The 9,051-nt window shown below is 46.5% G+C and overlaps 1 protein-coding gene across 1 annotated transcript; it reads left to right on the top strand.

Annotated features, from left to right (window-relative positions):
* Window positions 1–213: 213 nt before the first annotated feature.
* On the top strand, window positions 214–7,657 carry klf11a (Kruppel like factor 11a). Its single transcript, XM_085245979.1, has 4 exons — window positions 214–663; window positions 4,458–4,679; window positions 4,907–5,711; window positions 5,806–7,657. Exons 2-4 carry the CDS (start codon window positions 4,491–4,493, stop codon window positions 6,099–6,101), a joined length of 1,290 nt encoding a protein of 429 aa, XP_085102105.1. The 5' UTR covers window positions 214–663; window positions 4,458–4,490; the 3' UTR covers window positions 6,102–7,657.
* Window positions 7,658–9,051: the final 1,394 nt, after the last annotated feature.

Raw genomic sequence — 9,051 nt, 5'->3', positions numbered from 1 at the left:
GGTATTTCTTAATGATACTCCATATTTAGAGAGGCTGAGACAGTCAACACGCTCCACACTCAGTGTATTTACTAACGTTTTACCATGATTTTAACCGTAAACGTTTAAAAACATGCCGGTGACGCGGTGTTTCTGGTGTGGCCGTGTGTCTGCAGTGTGTTTTCCTCGGTTTTACCTGCTTTCACCTGTCCTTTTTTGTTCCTTTTTCACTCCATCTGCAGTTTACATGCCTGTCGCGCGCGTCCCCGCGGTCCCGCCTCGCGCCTCCCAACCTTTCCCCCAGTTCGAGCGCGCCGCTGGGTTCACCGGGTTTACTCTGACACCGCTGACTCCGCGGCCACGCCCCCCGACAGCCACGCACCCCGCCGCGGGCCAATCGCGTGACGCTCACGTAGCGATCACGCACCGCCTCGCCCGTGATTGGCCGCGGCCCGCTACACCTTTGACTTTGATTGGCTGCGTGTTACCACCCGCCAGACCGCTCTGAATTTCGTTTCTGTGTTTTTTGTTTTTTTTCCGGTGCTCTCAGCTGAAGCCAGTCTGCTGGCAGCGGCTCAGCGCTCCGACTGAAGCTCCAGTAGCTGTACACGGAGTTGCCGCCGACCCTTTCCCCACTCCTCCGTCTGCTCTTTCTCTTCGTCAACTCAGCCTCGCTGCTGTCAGGTCAGTTTCCAGAAACTTGGAATGTTAGAACTGTGCGGTACCGCCCGGGGCTCCAGAACCTCCGGGTTCGGGGTCCGGGGACGGAGCGGTTCTGCAGCCCCGGTCGGGTTGTTTCGGCTCGGCTCGGCTGGGCTGTGTTGGCGCTGTCTGCTGGTTTATCTGAGGTCACAGTGAACCCAGTCACTCCTGTGTGTGCGCGCGCGCGTGAGCAGTACCAACAGTTGCATCCCTGCAGTGCATCGCTCACCGCTGCAGAAACTTTACAGATGATTTCTTTGTTTTGGTACAGTTGATGCTTTCGGTTCCGTGTCGTCGATTAATTAGCCGGACAGGATTGACTGATTTGATTGATTTTGATATTTTCGAGCGGCTCTCAGCGTCGTTGTGTTCAGTTTGTTTCTTTGGCTTGTGACAGTGAAGCCAGTAGTTTGAGTTTCACCTGGCATGTTCTCACTGTTCTCTAACACAGATTAATTGATTAATCCGATTTTAAATTTTTTAGTACATTTTTTTTTGTCTAAGTTTGTTTTTGCAAGTGTGTTTCAGTCTCTCGTGTGCCAGTTTGTTTTTCTTTATTAAACATGACATTAATTTGATTATTTTGATGTTGATCATGCAAATTTTTCATTTCCTTTAATATTTTGGCTAAACAGTTAAATTGATTTTCATCCTCTTAATGTGACTGTAAATTAATTATTTTGACAATGATCAGATGATATTTTCTTTGGTTTGACTAAACAATTAATCCGTTAATTGTAAACCTGTTGAGCAAAATAATCTATTATTAATTTGATGACTCTCATGAATTTAGATTCTTTGGTCTGAGCTCACTGTAGTAATTAAAGATCGGTTTCACTGTCACTGACTCAATAAAATGTTAAAATCATTTACATTCATTTTGATTTGCATTTGGCTCTAATAGGAAACGCCTGCTTCATTACTGCTGATTTAAAATAATCACGTTTTCATGAGTGCATGTTTTACCTGTTTAAACAGTGTAAAGCAAATATTTGCACCTGAAGCTGACGTGTAAAATTCTGTGTGTTTTTGTTCTAAAAACCAGTTAAAGTTATTTTCCATAAAATAAATCCTAATGTGGCGTCTCTGATTTTCCTGCGATTTGACTGTGTGAATCAGACTCAGCCTCAGTTTCATCCCAGAAATCTGCACTGAACACAAAGAAAATGCAGAGGAAGAGAAACCTGACAACACACCAGGAATCAATCCGAGTCACGCAGAAAAAAAGATCTCAGAATTAAAAACAGAAAGTGTGTCTGGAGCAATAAATGCATCCCAAGCTTCTCAATCAGGTGTGAGTGTGTCGGGGAACAGGTGTTATTAATCGTGGAGCCCAGTTGATTATTAGCACATTAAAGGCAGCGAGCGGCGTTCATTTATGAGTAAACCTTGTTGTTTCTCTGTCAATAGGTGTGGTGTGTTTTTGTGGTCGTGGGGAATCAGAGTGCGGGGTCTGTGTGTGTTTGTGTTGAAACGGATTGTTTTGTCCAACTATACTTCCTGTCAGGAGCTTCCTCTCTCTATCTCTCTCTCTCACAGGGAGAGTTGGTTCATGTCAGTGTGGGAGGAGGAGTGGGCGGGGCTTGTTCATGATGGGGGTTTTTTGTTTTGTTTTGTTTTTTTCTCCTATTTTTGTTAGCACCTCCCGCAATCTATTCTGGGTGCAGTGAGGTTCCCCGTCAGGCAGGGTGAGAGGTTGGGTGTACCCACTATATCCCCCCCCCCCCCCCCCCCCTCCGCCTGTTCTCTCTGTTTACATCGTTATCTCTCGCCCCTCGCTTGCCCTCCTCCCCCTCTTCCTCCCATCCTGTACGTGCTGCTAAGCAGATGCCAGCCAAGCAGCCAGGAGCCCTTTGTCCCCGAGTCACCTCCCATCTACAGTTCTCGCCCCTTTAATTAATTTATTTATTTCCTGATGTGGTAGATGCAGCTCAGCCGGAGGTGGGAAAACTGTGACATCATTGGTCATTAGATGGGAGGTGTTTGGCTTTATCCGTGGAGTAAGAGGAAGAAAGAAAGAAAAAGAAGCTGGGCTGTGAGGCAGACGCTCAACAGTTTATAGGATAGTGAGCACTAACAGTGCGTTTAAGTCATATGGGAGAAAGAAGACGGTCCACTGCCTGCTTGCCATCACCCTCAATTAGCTTCCAGAAGTTGCCTGTATAGCTAAAGCCCAACAGAAACTTCGATGAGACCAGAAGAAGCAGCTGGTTGTGGCTGAACTACCCTCTGCCCATGTCTCTACCCATGCCCCTCTTTAGGTTTCCAGAAGCAGTCCAGTCAGATGAAAGTGGGCTTTGATTGGAGCATGACTGATATACCTGTGAAGCTGATATTGGCTATTTCCCAATATATCATTATCAGAATGTATAACAGCCGAAAAATAAATCAAAGTAAGGAAGACACGGGAGAAACGATTACTTGTCCACGAGAGGACACTCTGCAACTTCCCTGTTGGCAACATATGTTTGGAAACTCCCACCAAATTCAGTCTTTAAGTCTGATGTTATTAGCCATTTCCGGGTCCAAACTTTGCTTCAGGTCCCAAAGTCAAATGAACACTGTGGCATAACTGAGAGTTAAAAACTGTCTAAATTCTTTCATGTTCAATAAAATGGTCAGTGTGGTTTCTTTACCAGGTGTAACAATTACATTTAACATCCGGGCATCCATGAAAACTGAATTTATGAAGTTTAACGGAGTTTGAAGTTAGCAGGGAGTTAGCTCGCTAGCTTCCATGTTTAAAAGTTGCTACAGTGGTAATAAAAACCCAGAGACCGACAGTGATTACTGACCATTTTTGGGTCTTGTTCATATTAAATAGAACAAGATACAAAACATTAAAATATGTTAAAAAGACAACAGCTTAATAAACACACAGCAGTTTGAACCCGGAAGCAGGGTTCATACGTCATCACTTAAGAAACGAATAGCAACCAGCTATTGATCCATGCGGAGGTGGGCGGAGTGTAATCAAATGATCCTTGACTTGTGATAATAAAATAAGGTTACTTTTACTCCATCATCATAATATTGCTGCAGAGACTCATAAATAACAACCTAACAAACGTCTGGGAACTTTGTTCATGTTTCCTGTGTTTTAAATTTTTACTTTTATATTTTGAATCAGGTTTAAACACACTCAGGCTCTAGCTTTTAGGGTAGAGTGTAGCTGAATGTGCCAAAAACTGCAGTACCTCTAACATCCAGCAGAGGCTCCAGCAGCATTCAAAATGGTAAATGGCCTGTATTTATATAGCGCTTTACTAGTCCCTAAGGACCCCAAAGCGCTTTACATATCCAGTCATCCACCCATTCACACACACATTCACACACTGGTGATGGCAAGCTACATTGTAGCCACAGCCACCCTGGGGCGCACTGACAGAGGCGAGGCTGCTGGACACTGGCGCCACCGGGCCCTCTGACCACCACCAGTAGGCAACGGGTGAAGTGTCTTGCCCAAGGACACAACGACCGAGACTGTCCGAGCCGGGGCTCGAACCTGCAACCTTCCGATTACAAGGCGAACTCCTAACTCTTGAGCCACGATCGCCCCAAAACAAAAAATGGGGCAGAGACAGACATGCGGCAAAGAGCCACGGGTCGAACTCGAACCCGGGCTCCCCACTCTCCGGGCCACCAGCGCCATTTGGTCGTAATTCTGCGCTTCTGAGCTGATTTTTGCTTTAAAATCACAGAAAATAATCCGATTAAAGTGACGAGAAATGCTAAAGTCTTTTAAAACTGACCTTTGACCTCTCGACTGTTCTCAGGTCAGCCGTGTGGACAGACAGACAGCAGCAGCCATGGAGCAAAAGTCGTACGTCGAGTACCATGACCTGGAGGCTGCCGAAGCGCTCGTCAGCATGAGCTTCTGGGGTCAAAGGTCGCACAAGCCCCGCCCACTGACGCCCACCTCTGACTCCTGTGACTCTATCCAACTCCACTCGGAGGGCACAGATACACCAAAAGACCTGATCGCCCTCTCCTCGCTGGTAAGAACCAATACAGTCAGAACGTTAGAAAATGTTAAATGCACACGCATGACTAAATGACCTCATCAGACACATCGTTACCATATTTATAAAAATGTAACACAAAAAATTCTTTCTAGGTTTTTCATTATTTAGTTAACTACTTAATTTGTTTTAAGTAATTTTCTTCTGTGAATGAATTCGTAGCATTTGGGATCCGTCTGTCTAACACCTGCTTTCTCTCTCAGTGTATAACTCCGCCTCAAAGTCCAAGCTTCGCCGAGGCCTCTGCAACCCCCATCCTCACCATCGCCTCCAAACCACACTTACCCTCCCCCGCCCTTCACAGTGACCCCCATGCCGTCACTTCAGAGACCTCAGCACTTGCACCTCACTCAGAGTCAACCTGTGTGGCTCCGCCCAGCAGAGCGATGGCCACCAGTGTCATCCGCCACACCGCTGACAGCCTCAGCCTTCCTCTGCCCAACACCGAGCTGTCAGAAACTTCCACGCAGCCTCTGCCACCACTTCTGCAGACGCTTCCAGAGGAGAAGGACGACCCTCCCCCAACTCCCGACACCCCCCCATCGCCTCCCGCCTCAGCTTCTCCACCTCACTCGCTGTCTTCCTCACCGCTGCTCTGCCAGGTTTTCCCGGTGAACGGCCGAACGGGGATGATCTCCGCCTTCGTCCAGGCCCCAGTTCAGGTGCAGGGGCCGGGCGGGCCCAAGCCAATCCTTCCCCAGTCTCCCACTTCCAGCTTCGCCCAGCCGCTGCTGCTGGGCTCCGCCGTGCCACAAGGGACTGTGATGTTTGTGGTGCCACAGCCACCCGTGCCCCAGCCACAACCAGGCCCGCAGACCGTCATGACCTTGGGCAACACCAAGCTCCTCCCACTCGCCCCAGCTCCTGTTTACATGCCGTCAGGAGCGAACAGTGGCACCTCGCAGGCAGACTTCTCTCGCAGACGGGACTACGTGTGCACCTTCCCTGGGTGCAAAAAGACCTACTTCAAGAGTTCACACCTCAAGGCTCACCTGCGCACACACACAGGTATGAGTCACCTCAGGGGAAGGAGAACCACAGACAGACACTCACCTGTCTTATAGACATGAGCTAACCACTTACGTGTCCTCTTGTTCCACAGGTGAGAAGCCATTTAGCTGTCACTGGGAGGGCTGTGACAAGCGGTTCGCCCGCTCCGATGAGCTTTCCCGCCACCGCCGCACGCACACTGGTGAGAAGAAGTTTGTCTGCAGCGTGTGTGAACGGCGGTTCATGCGCAGCGACCATCTGACCAAACACGCCCGACGGCACATGACTACCAAGAGGCCGTCATCGTGGCCCGGCGAAACCCGAGACCTCAGCAAAGGCGCCCTGCCAAAGGGTCAGAACAGAGGACCGGCACTTCCCGTTGGCGTGCTGGTTCCTGCTGCCAACTAACTAACAGACTAGTGTCACTCACAGGGCCATCTCAGGAGCCCCGGGGGGAGGGGCCAAACACCGACCAGACTCTTAAAGAGTGACTGTGACTGGTTGTTTCAATCAGCTCCGCCCACCACATCAGGACGATGTTTTGTACTCGGCTACGTTTACACGACCTCAGAACAGGGTCAGACACACCTGGACACATTTTACAGGGACCTGTCCTGCTCACTTCCTGCTCTGAACGGTAGCTTAGCATGAATGGCAGTTTAAAATAAGCCATCCATTCATGATCTCTCTAAAAAAAGACGCCATGGCTCAGTTCTTACTGGCTTCTCATTGGCCAGGGTCTGGAAGCCTGCTGAGGGGAGAACAGTAGATTTACTATATTACTATTATAGATAAGCTATATTAGTATATGGAAGTTCAGGAAACAGGCGCCATTGAACGAGGGCGTTTTGTCCTTAACCGACCAATCAGCTTCACTGTGAGAAAAATTGAAGGACCTTTATTACCAGGAAGTGATTGCTCTTCTATATAAGGAGATCTGTCACTAGCTGCTGTCAGCTTGTCACAGAAGTGACAGGAAAAAACCCAAAAAGACCCAAAAACCCTGTTGGTCCCATGTTTGAAGTTTCAGCACATGTATGACGCAGACAGGAGAGCAGAGCAGGTCCCTTCAGGAGTTTAAGGCCGTCCTTCGAGTGGAGGAGGCGCTCAGATGAATCCAGTTCTTTTCTATGTTCATGCTGCCGAGAGTTGAACGATCTGAGTGCCGCCGTTTTCCTGTTACTTTTGTTAACGTAGACATAGCCGTCATCAGCAGAGGACGGCAAGCTTTCTCCACCATTCTCAGGACATTTTATTCCCACGATCCACAAACACACCGCCGCAGGAGGAGGAGGACCTGAAGGCACCAGGCTGCTACTCACTCACAGACATCCACACAAAGCCGATGTTGCACTGGAATATTTTTGAATCTCACTTGTTTTTGTACTCTCTCTCTCTCTCTCTCTCTCCCCCGCCGTGTACCATCACGGCTGCGTCTTTTTAGCGACTCGTTAGCGACCTGTTAGCGACTCGTGTACACTCTTATTGTTTGCCAAAGCCTCAGTATCATGCTTCTTAGCCCACTTCTGTTCTGACTGTAAATACTGTAAATATCTTGATATCTATATGAGTGTTATGTGTAATCCAATCTACATTTATTCACAGTACGAGATATTAATATTTTAAGAGTCTGTGGACAGTATTCATTACTGTGATACTACCTACTATCTTTGCTTTACACATTATTATTATTATTCTTATTATCATTGTTATATATTATTATTATTATTATTATTATTATTATTATTATTATTATTTAATAAACATTCGTTGAGGAAAGTGCTGTTTTTGATAGTTTGATTTGGCCCATAGTGTAGCCAGTAAAAATACCTCATGTTATTAAATGTTATTCTTAATAATAACAGCTTATATTAAAATAATCCTTTTCTTTTTCTTTCGAACATTTACCTGTACACCACGGTGATGGTGAAGAAAATGGCTTTTATAATAAAATGTTACCACGAGGCTGGCACCAGCTGTTTTTTGCGTTTGTCTGCAGTCATTGTTTCACTGAGAATTTCAACAGCTGGAAAAACTTTACTCATCAATACTTTTGTGATTTTTGACTAAAAGTCGAATTTTGTACTTGGCGTCTGTGTTTTAAGCAAAACTAAAACGCTGCAGTGAAGCACATTGCTCCAGCCTGGCTCATGTTACTGATCCAACTCCACAGTAAACATGCAGCACATTTTAAATCCACGTGGATGCCCCGGGGGTATTTGGGGTTCAGTAACTTGCTCAGGGACTCTTCAGATGGATGCAGTAGCTGAGGAACCTCAGAGTGATTAGCATCTCGCTCTAAATCTTGAGCCAGTCTAAGCACCGTGATTTTTAAAGGCGCTATATAAATACAGGCCATTTACCATTTACCATTTTTTTTGGAGGGGAACCCTCAGGTCGGGTGTAGCTTTTCAGTAAAGTCCCATACTGGATGTTTCTTTGCATGTAGGCGAGTGAGTGAATTCAGTGAATAATCAGCATTGTTGACCTCAGTATAAACTGATGTCTGATTTGTTGGTGTGTAAACTCCACCACAAGCTGCACTGACCTGTCTGTATGTAATCACCATACTTCAATCTGTTTTTCACCATGTTTAACATAATTCAGCAGCTGCACATCCTGTACAGATCCAATATCTGATTTTAAAAAATGTATTTTATGTTCACATAAAACATTTACATTTCCAGTTTAACACGTCACTTGCTCTGCAGTGCTTACCTTTAAAAATAATCTCTCATCTTGCTCAACTGTCCTCCTTTTCCCCATCTCGGAGTGAGGTTCTCATTCGTCTTCCTGCCTGTTGCACAGCAGCTGGGCCTTTGTCACCAGGGGCGGAGCGGGGGGGTGGCTTACGGGGCTTAAGCCCGGGTTGTTTTGTCAGAAGCCCGGGGTATTTTGGAGTGTAATTTTTTCATAGTTAGATGCCTGGCTGACAACTGTATAAAACAAAAAGTACACACAATATTCGAAGCACATAGTGCACACTGTGGGAATTTACGACTGTGCGTGAATCCCCCCCTGATATTGGTATGATCCAAGCTCAGGCACTAAGCGACTGAGCGAGGGGGCGGGGCAGCTGCTGCCCGTGAGTGCGCTGTTGGAGAGACGGAGCCAGCCATACTAAGGAGAGCTTAAGTTTGACCAGGTACCAAAGCAAATCATTCGTACCGTACAAATAATGTAAATATGACGGTGCATCACGAAAGATTGATATGAAACTGATCACTTGACCAATATTACGTTACTTGCTCTTCAATTGAATCAACAAATGGCGAAATGAAAAGCCGAACAAATGCTTTTTTTTTTTTTTAGAGTCTTAGCTTACGTGTGTTTATTTCATATTTTCATTTCTTACCCT

The sequence above is a fragment of the Mchenga conophoros genome, linkage group LG15, assembly GCF_057382185.1.
Source record: "Mchenga conophoros isolate Kocher_MC1m ecotype Shallow Benthic linkage group LG15, M_conophoros_male_GT1.1, whole genome shotgun sequence".
Lineage (NCBI taxonomy): Eukaryota > Metazoa > Chordata > Actinopteri > Cichliformes > Cichlidae > Mchenga > Mchenga conophoros.
This window is presented reverse-complemented; position numbering and strand designations above follow the sequence as displayed.